General features: G+C 50.1%; 1 protein-coding gene across 16 annotated transcripts in view; it reads right to left on the bottom strand.

The window, feature by feature from the left end:
* Positions 1 to 15,724, bottom strand: part of TCF7L2 (transcription factor 7-like 2 (T-cell specific, HMG-box)) — a 186,705-nt gene that overhangs the window by 11,825 nt on the left and 159,156 nt on the right. For 10 of the 16 annotated variants that reach the window (XM_014546383.1, XM_014546377.1, XM_014546375.1 and 7 more), the window contains 6 exons: positions 15,194 to 15,326; positions 11,902 to 12,004; positions 9,835 to 9,921; positions 4,586 to 4,726; positions 3,649 to 3,808; positions 3,173 to 3,280 (listed from right to left, as the gene is read on the bottom strand). In XM_014546383.1, coding sequence (XP_014401869.1) covers positions 3,173 to 3,280; positions 3,649 to 3,808; positions 4,586 to 4,726; positions 9,835 to 9,921; positions 11,902 to 12,004; positions 15,194 to 15,326 — 732 coding nt within the window. The remainder of the gene's footprint in view (positions 1 to 3,172; positions 3,281 to 3,648; positions 3,809 to 4,585; positions 4,727 to 9,834; positions 9,922 to 11,901; positions 12,005 to 15,193; positions 15,327 to 15,724) is intronic. The other 6 variants (XM_014546384.1, XM_014546378.1, XM_014546376.1 and 3 more) reach the window with 3 other exon arrangements.

A 15,724-nucleotide genomic window follows, 5' to 3' on the forward strand; every position in this document is an offset into this window, starting at 1 on the left:
TACCTCAATCAGATTGAGGATGTTTTTAGCAAAGGCCAGCTTAGGAGTACCCTAATTAAGTTAATAACAATGTACCTACCTATATAGTTTAAGTTTAAAAAATTTGGCTCTCAAAAGAAATTTCAATCATTGTACTGTTGATATTTGACTCTGTTGACTAATGAGTTTGCCGACCACTGGCCTAGGCTCTCTCTCCCTGCCTGACCTAGAAGAGCTAGAAAGGGAATCGTGTGCTGTTACCCGGCCAGGGTCCACGTCACTGGGGAAGGGCTGTTTTCTGTGCTCCAGACGGTGCCACACCCCACACCCAATGGGACTCCCTCACTTCTACTCTGCTGAGCTGGCGGCAGGAAGGCTCCGGCACCGCTCGGCTGGAGAGGTAGGAATGTGAGAGGCACAGAAAACCTTCCTGAGGAACCTTCTGGACTTTATAATGACCAAAAAATTCTATAAAGCTCTAGGTCAGGTCAGTTAAAAAAATACTAACATGACACCACGATCAAATTCATAAAAGCTTGAAGTTTTGATTCTTGCTCCACAGGCTGTTTCCTGGGGCATGGACAGAAGGGAGGGAGGGAGGGAGAGAGGGAGGAGGAGAGGGAAGGAGGAAGGGAGGAATGACATATTTAGAGAGAAACATCAATGTGAGAGAAAAACATTGATTTGTTGCATCTGGAGTCAAGCTTACAACCTTTTGGTGCATGGGATGACACTCTAACCAACTGAGCCACTGGGCCAGAGTGATCTATGACTATTTTTATAAAAGCTTACACAGGCACTTCTTGGTTTAGATATATTTGTGTTTTACCATATGTGAAATATCACATGTTTTTATTTAGGCCTCTTAGTGAAATGATGCAGTAATGTGATGTGTAGCAGGTACCATGGTAAGTGGGCACTGCATTAGGGGGTGCTAATTGCCATTAAATGGCAACATTCCAGTATCTACCCTTCACCCCCATAGTTTCTCCACTGGGAAGGGAGGAAAAGGGGAGGGAGGGAAGGACGGAGGGAGGGAGAGAGGGGGGAGGGGGAAAGGGAGGGAAGCAGGAGAGATGGAGGAAAGGGGAAGGAGAGGGGGAGGGATGCATTCACACCCATGAGTAATGTGCCATAGTGACAGGCATCTGACAGCACCGCTGACAAGAGAGGAAACTCCTACCGCTCCAGATCCAGATCTTCCTCTCACTTTCAAGTCTTACCAGGGGTTCCCCTCCTACACCAGACCCCTTCAACCCCTTCCAAAAGTAACACGGAGCTGAAGTCATTTCAAGCGCCTCTGCTGAAACCTAGAAAGCACGTTTGAAAAAGCCTCGGGCGACACCTACTCTGCCCAGTCAGCAAAGGCAGCGGTGTTTGGAGGCTTTCAGTCAGGCTTGTCCCCGTGGGGAGGTTTCCCCGGCGCCGTGCACTAGCCCCCAGAGTAAACAACACACTCGGGTGTGCGGTGCACAGCTACACAGGAAGGCCCTCCTACCACCACATGCCTGCTGGGATAGGGATTCCTCTTGGGGCACCGTTCTAGGTTACCCCGAGGACTGGGTCTGGAGCAGGGAGAAGCTGGAACTCACCTCTAAGGACTTCTGACCCGAAACCAGGGAAGCAGCTGTCCTGACATGGACAGCTGTGTGGGCACCAGTGGAGGCTGCAGGGCCTGCCTAGTGCTGGAGAGCTCCACCTCGAGGTCAGGGGGTGGGGTGGGGGTGGAGGGCAGCGAGCCTGTGGGAGCAGGAATGTTCTCATGCTCTTCCTCCCAGCCCCAGAAGAACGGCCTCTCCACCACACACGTGCTGAGGACACGTGCAAAGCCCCCAAGCAGTTCAGGTCCTGGGCGTGACCCTCTGTGAGTGACAAGGGCTCTGAGCAGAGACACTGAGCCATGGAGAGGTGCTCGGACTAGTTCCAGTTCCACCTCCCAGGAGGAATACAGCCTAATGCTGCCAGCTCAGGGGGCGGGGCCTGGAGGAAGATGGGTGCGGGGGTGCTGACCACTTGGGAGACCAGCCCAAGGGTCTCGGTTCTCCATTCCCCCTCATCCACACCGCCAAGAGCAGACGGGCAAGCACGTGTGTGAAGGGATCAGAATAAAGGGGGAGGAAGCCTGAAAATGCTTCCCTCAGGACTCACGTTCCCGTGGACCGTATGACTTGCTGAGGCGGCCAAGTTCTGAGCCAGTAAATAGGTCTGATTTAGCTCAGAATCCCCACCACACCACGTGCACAGTAAGTCTTCGATCAGCAATGAGGGAGCGGATCTCAACCCGCATCCGGAGAGAGCCCTTCACCACGGACGATGCCCATGGAGAGTGAGGGCAGGAGCACCGACTGGCAGAAAGTCGCCCATGGCTCTGAGATTCCAACAAGGAACAGGACGAGGAGCCTGTGGCTGCATTAGGACAATTCTGTCCCACTGCCCCCAACAGTGGATGACAAAATCACTTCATGTAACCCACTGCTCTGTACTAAGGCACCAGGCAAAATAAGAGTCATTTCATCCATCCAGGGGAGAGATAGCGCAGAACTTGAGCTAATGGGCAACATGGAGAATAAAAAAGAATGGCGAGAGGTGACAAGGGTCCCAGAGGACAGCGTTTAGGGAAGAAGAGTCATGAGTGTCATTACCACTGCAATTAGTAAAATAAACCACCCGACAGTGTTTTCTCAAATCCAGGAGAGGAAATTAGGCAAACCTTGCAGCTGACATAGAGTCCAGGAACACAGAACTCACAAGACACACCCCTTTGCCCGCCCTTGCTGGGTCCCTGCCAAAGGATGACTTCTATTGGCTCTTTCAGGGATATTCCCATCATGCCCCTCAGGATGAACGAGGCTCCCAGCTTCTACTGCACCACAGAATAAGACAGTTGTTTCAATTTTCCCTCTTACGGAAGGGCCTGCTGCTGGAAGATCTGTGAGGAACTACTCTTTCCCTCCACCCCACCCTCTTCCCTGGAAGGCCGCCCAGGGACCAGTGCTGAGAAGCCCCGTCCCTCCTCCCTGAATGCTGCCGGGGCCAAACCGGAGGCCCAGACCAGACCCTCCAAGCCTGGTGCTTGGACGAGGTGCTAACGGTCCCCGCAGAGGGCAGAGGGAACCAAGCTGACATTCCCTTTGTCCCTGAGGACATCCGGCACCCGCCTGCAGACCAGTCCCGAGAAAAAGGATCCACCTACATAGTTATCCCGTGCGGACCAGCCGGGGTACAGCTGCATGTGGAGCTGCCGCTCCTTCCGCGCCAGCTCGTAGTATTTTGCTTGCTCCTCTCTCGACAACGCGTGCCACTGGAGGGGACATGGGGGGGGAGAGAGACAGAGAGAGACATGCAGAAGTCACCAACTACACTGCGGCGAGGGGGGAAGGCGGCTTCTTTTTCGGATAAGTCCATCTGGAATCGTACAACCTGCTGCAGATGGGCGGGGCCTGGCACCAACAGGAGTGCTCAGACACAGCACAGGCTGGCGTCTCTGTCACTCCATCCCCTGCCCTCTCTGGGGGTGGGGGAGGGTCGTGGCTGTGGCTATCGGAGTCCGGAGTGACGGGCCTGCCAGTGTGGCCGAAGGAAAACAAATGGGGACAGGGACACCTTGCCACCCCACCTGCGACGTCCTAGTCCCCTCTCCCCTCTTCCCCCAGTGAGGCAACCACCTACCCTTCGCCCCAGGATCTGGTTGATGGCCGCGCTCTCTTTCAACGTGCACTCGGCGACGACCTTCGCTCTCATTTCCTTCATATACAACATGAACGCGTTGAGAGGTTTCTTTATGTGGGGCTTCTTCTTTTCCTCTTCCTTTTTGGAGTCCTGATGCTTTCTGGATGCGGAGAGAACACACAGACACAACCCTGTGAACCACCGCGAGGGCCAACACCCCCCGCGGCACGGAGCCCATTTCCATGGTTCCCCAGCGCCCACACCCGGCAGCTTTGAATGAAAAGCTCGCTTCCACGTTTGGTCTCCCCGACCCTGGACAATGGAACAGAAACAGCCTGGGGAGGGGCTGGGGGAACACAGAGGTTTTGCAATCAGTTCCTCAAGTGTCACAAGCACACAATTTTCCCAGGCTGAGGGCACAGCACCTGTGGCCGCCTGCACCTTGGCGGTGTCGCCTGCTCAAAGGACAGAGCTCCGAAGGCTCAGGGATATGGGGAGGGACAGGGACGTAGTTGCAAATCCCAGTCCAGCCAAGAACATAAAAGTAGTTCTCTTGACCCCGTCCTCCTGCGAGGGTCCGGAGCCCACAGCAGCTGGGTGTCTGCCAGGATCACACGCAGCATGACAGCCTTGGCCAGGGCCACCAGCCAGGAGCCACCATGCCAGCAACCATAGGCTAAACGCAATGAAGAGCGACACTGTCCTAGCAGGTTTGGCTCAATGGGTAGAGCGTTGACCTGCAGACCGAAGGGTCCCGGGTTTAATTCTGGTCAAGGGCGCATTCCAGGGTTGTGGGCTTGATCCCCAGTGTGGGGCGTGCAGGAGGCAGCCAATCAGTGATTCTCTCTCATCATTGCTGTTTCTCTCTTTCTCTCCCTCTCCCTTCCTCTCTGAAATCAATAAAAATATATTAAAAAGAAAAAAGAACGACACTTACGAGCTGTGGAGCGAGCCGACGTCACTCTGGGAGGATTCCTGCTTGACTGTTGGCGTGACGATGGCTGGGTGGGGGATGCCGGTCGTGTGGAGAGTGTGATGTGGTGGGACCATGTGGGGAGGGAACCTAGAAGACAGAAAGCTGTGTAAATCGTCAGAATCAAAATGAATGAATGAGGAGGGATGTGCACACACAATACACTAAAACAAAAAAGCACGTAACACTCACATGAAAGCAACCCACGGCATATGAAACCTGTCAGCATTAATTAGCGATAAATTAAACATAATGACTCTCATAATGTCATTAAAGCCAATCTTCCCCTTCATTACGCTTACTGACACAAGACGTTATGATTTCCAACATCTTTAGCAAAAGACAAATTTAACTGATGTACTTGGGTGGCAGAGGAGGCCCGGGCGACCTGTTGGAGATCACACGCCCACGTGTGTTTTGAGGTGTTACCAGTGGCATCTATCTAGGAAGACAATTTCCTAAGCCCTAATCGGCGCCAGATGAGAGGGGAAGGCTTTTGTTGTATATTGACAGCCGAATAAAATATTAATGCGGCTGACGTGTACACACATTTCTGACAGGGCTGCGTGGGCCTCATTAGGCCTCATTCTGTTGATGGGAGTGTAATACAATTTTTGTTTTGCTTTTGCTGCTGTGCCCCATCGTTTTGACAGGAATGGGAGACAGTGAGGCAGAAAGATGGAGAAAATCCAAATATTTCCCATTTGGTTCTCATCAGAAGTTACAGACATTTTAAATAAGTTTGTATCGGCTTATGGAAAGATGCAAAAAAAAAAAAAAAAGCACTCTGTAACACGCACACACAGAGCTTTGAGTTCTGATCTTTATACCCTTTCCTGCTCTAAAATTCTGGGATTCCTAAATTACTTTGACTTAATATATCACCTATGCTATACACACCTATGCATTAACCTTCTAAATGGTTACCAAAAGCGGAAATAAAGACAATAAAGTGTGTGTCGTCTCCTCTGATGCAGCTTATTTCTAGGAAAGTCCTTTGAAACACTGTTTACGCCCCAAAATGGCATTCCCCAACCATGCAGACCCGCCAGACCAAGAGCTGATTTCAAAATACTCTTGGCCCATCTGCAAGCTGACACGCGGATCGGACAAATAGCTGTCACATGTCCTGGCATGCTGGAGTCGCCATGATTTCTATTAGGTCACAAGAACCACCCCTCCTAAAGGAACATATGGTCAGTCCTCAAAGTCACCCATAGTTTCTGAGACTTTAAGCAAAACAACATATAACCAAACCGGTTTTAGCACAGGCTAAGTGATATCAACAAGGGTGAGGTTACCATGGCATCTCATCAACGTGACAGCACAATGGCACTTAAGGAAAAGATGTCCTTTGAGGACCTGCTGCGTCCTACTGCAGAGGGAAGTAGGGCAAGGGGCAAAGGGGGTAGGAACCCCCCAAGAAAACAAAATGGCAGGTTTGGGCTCCCAGTTGCCATGGTTATGCAGTGAGCAGAGGGGGGCGCTGTTCAGGCGAAGAGGAACCCGGATCAAGCCCCTGTGGCTTTCTTAATAAATCCCAAGCATAGCAGTCCCACGCGCCATGCAGTGGATGACAGCCAACTCCTTAGGAAGCCAATTCTGGTGGGAGGTGCTAATGAGGGTTTCCCGTGACAGCTTTTCAAAAGGACCCTATGTTTATTCACAAGGTTCTTTCCACAGGTAGATTGGGGAAAATAGTTTTCACTTAAACAAAATAATGTAACACATGGTAAGTTGAAAAATGATGAAAAATTCAAGTACTAACAATCTGCACAGATCAACAGAGAAAATACAGGGGCCCAGAGCCACAGTGGACACTCGACTCAGAAATTCCAACCCGCCATGGCCCTCTCCCGCTGCCTTTATTAATGGGTCAAAGTTTGGTGTGAACGCCATGATTTAAGAAACAGAATAAGAAAGAAAAGGAAAGAAACGCCCTATGAGAGAGAATGAATACCACTGACCATGAGAAAAAGGGAAAAACCAACCTCATTTCCTTCCCCTGGAAAAAAATGGGAAGCGAACCCCTAGGAGGCACTTGGGCTCCCCACCAGCACGCATGCCTTCCCAAGGCCTGAAGACCTCTGAGCAAACCTAAGTGAAGAATATGTGTTCCTGGAAGCCTTGGGTGAAGGGGTGGGGAGTGGCAGCTTTCACCGTGAATGTTAAAGGCTTGACGTTCCTCAAATACATAGGTTCCCTTCCTGCTGAATGAGAATATATGTACAGATGAGAGGGAGAGAGAGAGAGAGAGAAGGGAGCAAGATAAAAACACGTGTGTGTGCACCAAATACCATAGGGAGACACCACAGTTTGAGTACCACAGGAGGAGAAAAATTTCCAGGGCAGCCATGAGAAACAAATACTGCCAAATTCACATAGCTATACACACGCTCATACACCTGAGAAATGTATAGCAGAGACAAGACAGAGTGAGTGTGTGTGTGTGTCTGTGTGTGGAGTGGGGCGCTACATGCATACCTTCCGTAAGAAATTCCTTTCTACAGACAACTGTTTCATGAAATGCAATAAACACCCTAAAAATTCTAAGCAGCTCATTATATGCCCCCGTCTGCTTTTGTGGCTCCAAGCCAGAATCTTAACTTGTTAAGGACAACTAATTTTTGTTTCTGGCTGTCTCAGGGGCCTCTCTCGTACTCACTCTCACTTTACTTCACTGTTGACACGTTTCTGTTAACTGGGTGTCATCTGCCGGCCTTGATTTTATGCACAAGCAGTGGGATGCATTTTCCTGTGCAACAATCCGGCTTTGAGTTGCATTAGGTTTGTCATTATTCTCTCATTTTCCCCCTTGCACTTGTAACATTTCATCTCTTCCTGCCTTATTTTTTGTGAGCCACGGTGCACCCACATTATGGTTTATACATGATCTCGCTCCCTTTGAAGTCGGCGGATTGCAGAGCCCGCGCTCGTCAGGAGAAGAGCCTTGCGCCAATTTAGCAGGCTGAGGGCCCGGAGCTCCAACATCTCAATCTAAAGGGGGTCACAGGGTGGCACAAGTGAGTGTCAGCAAGAGCTGTTTAATTGCCAATCTAGGCTTCTCCATGGTGTTTAAAGTATAATGACCCATCACTTAATTCTGAGGAGTCCTGGCCCCGCTGCTGAATAGAATGAATATCAAAGGGTGTTCTGGAGCAGGGCAAGCTGCCTACATTTCCTATAACTGCCATAAGGATAATGGACCTATACTTCTGTCGCCCCATTACCACAATAATGTATTTAATTTGCTGTATACGCTTTTTAACTAGCTACCTTTCATAAGGCCTACCTGGGGAATCGCCGAGGCCCCCCTGCACCCGGAGCCCCTAACCTTTCCTCCCACCCTTCCCTTCCTTCCCTCCACCCCCCTCTGCCCACCAATAAATCATCCACTAACCTCCTAATGATAATTCAATCAATAAGCTTAACCCTGATCCCCATCCTACGGTTACTTCCCCGCTTTTAACCCCTGGAATGCACCGAGTACACAAACATGAGAGGCAACCAGGTGCGTCGTGTAACTGCTGGACGGAGAGAGGTTGAGCTGCGGATCCTAAGTCCCCTGGGAGACTCCCCCTTCGTTCCCAGGCAATGCGAGGCTGTGATGACATTATTGAATGAATACTCTTCCTCCTCTCGCTGGAGAAGAGAACGCACAAGGATTCTCCTGCCTCGCCCATGCTGGCATGGCTCTGGACACCGATGAGACTTATCTATAGCACGTGGGAGACAGGTCTTGAGGACGGCCTGACTCTATGGCATCGTTATAGATGTAGGATCTGCTACAGTTGGTTTTTCTCCATGCATGGGATTCCTACTCCCCTTCCTCCCCCCACCCCCAAATCACTGTTCTTGTACGTCGGAGAAGCAGCATCTTGGTCTGTCTGTCCAGTCCTCCGTCTGCCCGTGGGTTCCCGTGTTGGCTACAGAGACTGGGGGAAGAGGCTGGGGTCGGCATCTTGGCCGTGTAATGTATGCTAATTGAATTATGCGCCATCATCAAAATGGATTAGTTGTTGCAGCCCATCAGGAAAGTCTAAACCTCCACCGATTTAATTAACTTGACTGAAAATCAGATGAACAGAAAATAAAACTATCATTAGGAGCAATTAGTGACTGCTTAAACAGACTGCTGCCAACCAGTTTGTAAATAAACTCCCAGTCACAGAAATTAGCCAGAATTAATCAGAGGGAAGGGAGAGGAGGACGGACTAGGAAGATCTAGGTACACACATGTGGGTACGTGTACGCACGCTGCATATGTACTTATAGGCTTACAGGTACATGAATGTGTACATACACATGGTGTTTCAGTTTCAAAGACCTAAAGCTGCACAGGCCAATGTGGCAGCCACCAGCCACATGTGGCTACGAAGGACTTGAAATATGGCCAGTTCAAACTGAGGTGTGCTGTGAGTAGAAAATACACATCAGATTTCAACAACTAAGTTCAAAAAAGAATGTAAAGTCTCACTCACGCTTGCTTTACAGGGATAACATGTTCAAATGATAGTATTTGACTATACTGGGTTGAAGAAAAGATACCATTAAAAATAACTTCACCTGTTTTTTTATAAGTGTTTATTAAATTTGGCTACTAGAAAACTTAAAATTCCACGTGTGACTCACCTTAATAGTAAAATTATCTTCACCCTTTTCTTCCTTACCTAGTACTGGGCACCCGAGAAACAGCACTTCATAAAAGCTCTGCACATTCCAACTACCTCCTCCTGCCTTCTTAAACTCTTATAAAAAATAGTGTTCAACCCGGCCAGCGCAGCTCAGTGGTTGAGCTTCGACCTGTGAACCAGGAGGTCAGAGTTGGATTCCCGGTCAGGGCACATGCTGGGGTTGTGGGCTCAATCCCCTGTAGGGGACATGCAGGAGGCAGCCAATCAATGATTCTCTCTCCTCACTGATGTTTCTCTCTCTCTCTCCCTTCCTCTCTGAAATCAATACAAATATATTTTTTAAAAATAGTGTTCAATTGACGGACTCAAAAATTTCACCTCAAGATTTCACCATCACCCACTTAGGAAGTTCAGGATAATGTTTCAGTCTTTTCTAGGAAGAAATCCAAATGCTAGATGGGTCTTCTGCCATCAGAGCCTCCAGCTGCAGCAGGCCCTGGGTGGCCTGGGAGCAGCCTAGAGAACTCTCTGAGAAGTCACCCCTGGCCTTGGTTGAAGGCCGCCGCTCTGGGAACTCACCTGGACATGGAAGCGTTGACAGTCAGAGCTGTGGGGTAGGGGTGGCGGAATCCTCCTGTCGTGATTGGGTACACTGGCTGGCCTTGCCTACAAAGAGGGGGGTACAGAGTGAGAGAGTGCCACCAAGGATGGGGGTAGGGGAAAGGAAGAGAAGAAAAAGGAGAAGTTCTCTCTGCACAGTAAGCTTTATTCTCATTTGATCAGAACAAAAATCTTGGGGATTGTACAGGAAGGATCAAAGGGAAGAAACACAGAACAATTTGAATGCCATAAATCTGATAGGAATGGCTAATTAAATTTTATAACCTCTGCTTATGTCAATAGAGACCCTCTCCCCAAGCTGAAACTAGGTGTTTTGTTGTAATAATTAAAGGCGAAGTCTCGCTTGCTTTAATGGAGCCATCACACTAATTGAGGGCTACACATCCAAAGGAAAACAATAATGAATGTAAATTTATACCAAAATAAAGTACAGTGAATCAAAGGACTTCAGTTGCGCTTTGGGCCTCTTTCGGTATTTAGATCTCGGTGAGAAAACATTAAATTAACAGAGCTTAATTTGTAGCCTTTTGTCAAATTAACAAGTGTTGACAAGAGTTACCGGGGGGGAGAGTCCCCAAGAAGAATTGTGGGTAACCAATAGACAATCACACCTCATTACAATAATTAAAAAATACAGCAACATGCAAAATAGCATCCTCATGAAAGACACACAACTTTTTCTGACAGAGGATTGTCTGAGTTGGCTATTCCTTTTTATCCTAACCTTCAAATATCTTCCCATCAGCTGAATGGGGCCAGGCATGACTGAGAACTATTGGAGGAATGGCCCACAATCTACTGAAGAAGAAATGGGGTAGGAGCTCACGTTTGTGGTCCATGTCTACCTTCCCAAACAAAAGTAAGGAGAAAACAATAAACAGAAATCATGCTCAGGGTTGGTCCTCAGTGAAGCTACTACATAGTACAAGCTTTTTTTTTTAAAAAAAAACTGTAGAATCTGTTCAACTTGAGGAATAAGGGTAAAATGGGGGTGGGAAGTGGGAAACCACTCCAAAATCCTATCTTCTTTAAGGTTATGAAAGGCCATGTTCCCAAGACCCAACCTTGAGCGTTTCATCACGATTTATTCTTGCTAAGATGCAATAAATTGCCCTGTGTTTTTTAAACGGTAGAGATCACAGGCACATCGCATAAGCATGCAGAGAAATATCCACAGAACCATGCAATCACAAAACACGAGTTACATGCTTGCACACACAGTAGGCTTATGCACCCCAGGCCTTTCTACTCTGGGATTTTAGAACCCACTTTTTAAAGCTGTCCGAGGAAGGCTGATGGGTGGTACTGTGAAAGCAAAATGGGGTGATAGGAAGATAAACTGTCAATGGCAGTTTGATGACCTGGGCACTGCGGGAGCTGGGGCTGACATGGGGCAGGCCCCACAGGCTGAGAGACAGGAGCTGCCCCGCCCCCACCCCTTATAATCAGCATTTAACATGTATGATCTCAGAGAGATGCTGGCTAAATAGCATGGAGCTTCTCAAGAGATAAAACTTTCCGCTATTGGTGTCAACTTTGAGAGTCATGGCGGGATGGAGCTCGTTGGGGGAGAGCATAGCCCCACCCCGATTCCCACCGCTGGATTCCAAAACTGGGTTCTGCCTGTTGCCCCTCCGCTGCTGCCTCAATCCGATGACAAGGCTCCCATCTGGACTGCCACCAGCAGAAGAGCTGTGATCAACTTCATTGGGTAGAAGCCCTCAGAGCCTTCTACGTTTCCCTAAGTACCTGAAGGGCACCTTTGGTCACAGAGACGAACCCAGAGCCTTTGGGACCATGGGCTCAGAATGCTAAGTATCAAAACCCCTTTTCCTACACAACCTACTGAATGGCTATTGACCTGCCTTTGCCCCCACAGCGCATCTCAGCAAGCATCTTCCCCACGCCCCCCACTGGCCCTCCTCACCAACCTGTCCTCTAAAACACACACATTCATGCATAGAAGAAATAAGAAGCATGCCCATGCAAGAAACAAAAAGTAAATTAAAAAATGGAACTCCTTACTGTGGTACTAACCATCCTAGCGGATGGGGGATTTGTCCTACGGTGCCGGGAGATAGTGGATAATACGGAGATATATCTGGAGGGTGCGGAGGCCGTGGGATTCCTGGGAAAAGAAGCAGCATTTTAGGTACAAAGGAGGGAGAGAAGGAAAGAGAAACAATCTAGAGATGGGAATAGGAAAAGGGCAAAGAGAGGTACCTCTTCTGTAATCCTAGCACGAGATTCTTTTTCTGATTATAAGCATAGGAGCTGTTGGTAAGTTTCCTCTTATTATCCCTCTACCCCCAGTTTGAAAAGTTGCTCGATACACTAGGTCAGTGGTCGGCAAACTCATTAGTCAACAGAGCCAAATATCAACAGTACAATGACTGAAATTTCTTTTGAGAGCCAAATTTTTTAAACTTAAACTATATAGGTAGGTACATTGTTATTAACTTAATTAGGGTACTCCTAAGGCTTAGGAAGAGCCACACTCAAGGGGCCAAAGAGCCGCGTGTGGCTCGCGAGCCGCAGTTTGCGGACCACGGCAGTAGGTTAATGCAGACAGACTCAGAAATACCATCTTCAGGATTTCTATCTCATCTGACTGGTGTGATTTAAATTTTTTTTTTAAATCTGAAAGGCAGTGGCCCATAGTGAGTGATCAACTAGGTAATATTAATTCCTTTTGCCCTCATGACTTGTCCCTTCACTCCCTTGAATTTGAAAGACTTACCTGCATGATTCTAGTTTCTACTATACTTTGTGAGTTATGGCTTTTGACTTCTTTCAAAAAAGTTAATTCCTCTAGAATGTCCCCACCGCAGCCTAGAAGATGAGCTATAGGGGGAACTCACCAACTGCCCTGGCATCTTAGCCAAGGGAAATCCTAAACTGAACAGACAAGGAGACCTGGTGCACTCAGTGCTAGAGACAGGCAGGGAGCCTGGCACACTCAGTGTAGAGATGGGCAGGGAGCCTGGCACACTCAGTGTAGAGATGGGCAGGGAGGCCTGGCACACTCAGTGTAGAGATGGACAGGGAGGCCTGGCACACTCAGTGTAGAGATGGACAGGGAGGCCTGGCACACTCAGTGTAGAGATGGACAGGGAGGCCTGGCACACTCAGTGTAGAGATGGACAGGGAGGCCTGGCACACTCAGTGTAGAGATGGACAGGGAGGCCTGGCACACTCAGTGTAGAGATGGACAGGGAGGCCTGGCACACTCAGTGTAGAGATGGACAGGGAGGCCTGGCACACTCAGTGTAGAGATGGACAGGGAGGCCTGGCACACTCAGTGTAGAGATGGACAGGGAGGCCTGGCACACTCAGTGTAGAGATGGACAGGGAGGCCTGGCACACTCAGTGTAGAGATGGACAGGGAGGCCTGGCACACTCAGTGTAGAGATGGACAGGGAGGCCTGGCACACTCAGTGTAGAGATGGACAGGGAGGCCTGGCACACTCAGTGTAGAGATGGACAGGGAGGCCTGGCACACTCAGTGTAGAGATGGACAGGGAGCCGTGGGAGACCTGGTACACTCAGTGTAGAGATGGACAGGGAGGCCTGGTACACTCAGTGTAGAGATGGACAGGGAGACCTGGTACACTCAGTGTAGAGATGGGCAGGGAGCCATGGGAGACCTGGTACACTCAGTGTAGAGATGGACAGGGAGGCCTGGTACACTCAGTGTAGAGGCGGACAGGGAGGCCTGGTACACTCAGTGTAGAGATGGACAGGGAGGCCTGGTACACTCAGTGTAGAGACAGATCCTAGGCTAAAGGACAGGCACAGGTGTGAGTTAGGCCCGCCTGCTGGCTGGGTGCTGCTGAGTCACAGGGGCTGAGGCCTGCCCGGGCTGACCCCTGCGGGTGCAAGCCATGGGAGCGCTTCTGGATTCCACGGGAGAGCATCCTGCCATCAATTCCTAGGAAGCAAGCCACTGGGAGAGACTCTGACCCCGAGGAGCTGATCTCGCCGCTGAAGGGCGGAGCCCAGGAACAACACCACAGAACTCACACGGCCCTGAAGGGAATGTTCGTGGGTGAAAACTATTTCTTTTATTTTTTTTAAAATTCATTCAGGAAGCTTTTAATCTGTAAATTAAGTCTCCCTGGGTGACGTTTTCATGCAGACGTGGCTTTCTCTCTATTACAAAAACCAAACAGATTAGCTGGGCTTGGACCCTACACCAAGCCATTCGCACACTTGAAAGAATGTTCGCAGAGGAAAAGTAAACAGTCCGCAGACGTTAATCATATGTTTTACGATAAGCATTTAAAAGCTATTCCCTGTACTACCATTATTTAAATGAGCCGTTGATGCTGCCATTCACTCCCGGGCGGCTGGCGGCCTCCTCTAGCTGCGCAGCCAGGCCCGGCCCCACCGGCACAAAGCGGGCTCAGAGGCCGGTGAAACCAGCTCATGTGTGGCTCCATTCAGGGGCAGTGAAGGCCGCTGAGCAGGCCATCTACCTCTGCCCGACACCAAACAATTCCCTGACAGAGGGACACAAACAGCTATTTAAAACCCATCCCTCTAGCTGACTAGCTGGGAAGGGAAACCCCAGCCAGCAAGATACACCCTGGCCTTAGCTTCCTCCCAAGACCACGCCACCAGGAGCTCCGGCTAATCTGCTCGTTTTAAATCTTGTAGCTTCTCTCTCTCCCCTTTGAGCAAAAGCAGGGGCGGAAAGGGGGGAACAAGGCCAAAGAAAAGATGGAAACGTCTGTCTGAGATCCTATTGGTTGTTGTGCGAGGCCATGAAGAAACCCTGGGGGCTCGGTTTTCACATCTGTAAAATGGGCTTGTTAATGCCCAGGATGTTATAGGGGAGGAAGATGCCAAATCAACCAGCACAGAGAATGCGGAGCCCAGCAATGTGGTTTCTTGAGGCTGCACCAAAGTCATCATCAAGTGACTGGGGTCCCTTAGCCACCATTGGACCAGGGCTTCGGGGAGCCATGCACTAGGGCTCCAAAGGACCTCAGGAGGAGCCCATGAGATGCCTCCAGAACGATTACTGCCTCCAAGTCTGTCTGAGGCTCTAGGAGTTGTAAGCTCCTCTGGAAAAACACCGAGTGACTCGCAGCCAGGTTCCCAAGGCGGCCCCTGTCCGGGTACCCGGAGCTCTGGAGAGACTTCCCGAAGAGAGAACAGTCCCCCGCAGGCTCTGGCTCCCCATCTTCCTTTTCAACACCCAGGAGAGGGAAAGGAGCCCCCCCACACCCCCGCCAGTCCCCACCCTTCACGCCTCCCAGCAGGTCCTGTGGGGGCCCCGGGACCAGCACGCCCTCTTGAGCACACGGCCTACCTGTTTTGGGGTCTACGTCAGCTGGTAAGTGTGGAGGCGGGTTTCCCGGGGTGAAGTGTTCGTTGCTGTATGTGATAAGAGGCGTGAGAGGGTGGACATGGTGAGGGTGCTGCACCACGGGCACTTTGTTCGACTGCGGGAGGAGAGGAACAGAGAGAGGCGCCATCAGGCCGGGTCCCCGCAGCACAGGGCCCTGGGCTCCCCGGCCACACCCTCCCACCCGGACTTCATCAGATGCACTCAATTCCGCCCTCGGCCCTGGCCCCGTCCATGCATCAAAAATACCAGTTACGAGACAGCGCTCTGGGTAGGTATACTTCCGTTTTTACCTGCCCACCGAGCTTGGCTTTTAAAATACCTTCTCCACCACCACCACCCCATCATGGAGCCCGAGAGTTGGCACTTTTCCCATCAGCAGGTACAACGGAAGTGGGTACTCTAATCTCCCAGGCATACTGTATTCCTGTGTGTGTGTGTGTGTGTGTGTGTGTGAAAACCTTCAGTTTCAAGAAAACCCAGCAGGGCCCAATC

The sequence above is a fragment of the Myotis brandtii genome, unplaced genomic scaffold, assembly GCF_000412655.1.
Source record: "Myotis brandtii unplaced genomic scaffold, ASM41265v1 scaffold441, whole genome shotgun sequence".
Lineage (NCBI taxonomy): Eukaryota > Metazoa > Chordata > Mammalia > Chiroptera > Vespertilionidae > Myotis > Myotis brandtii.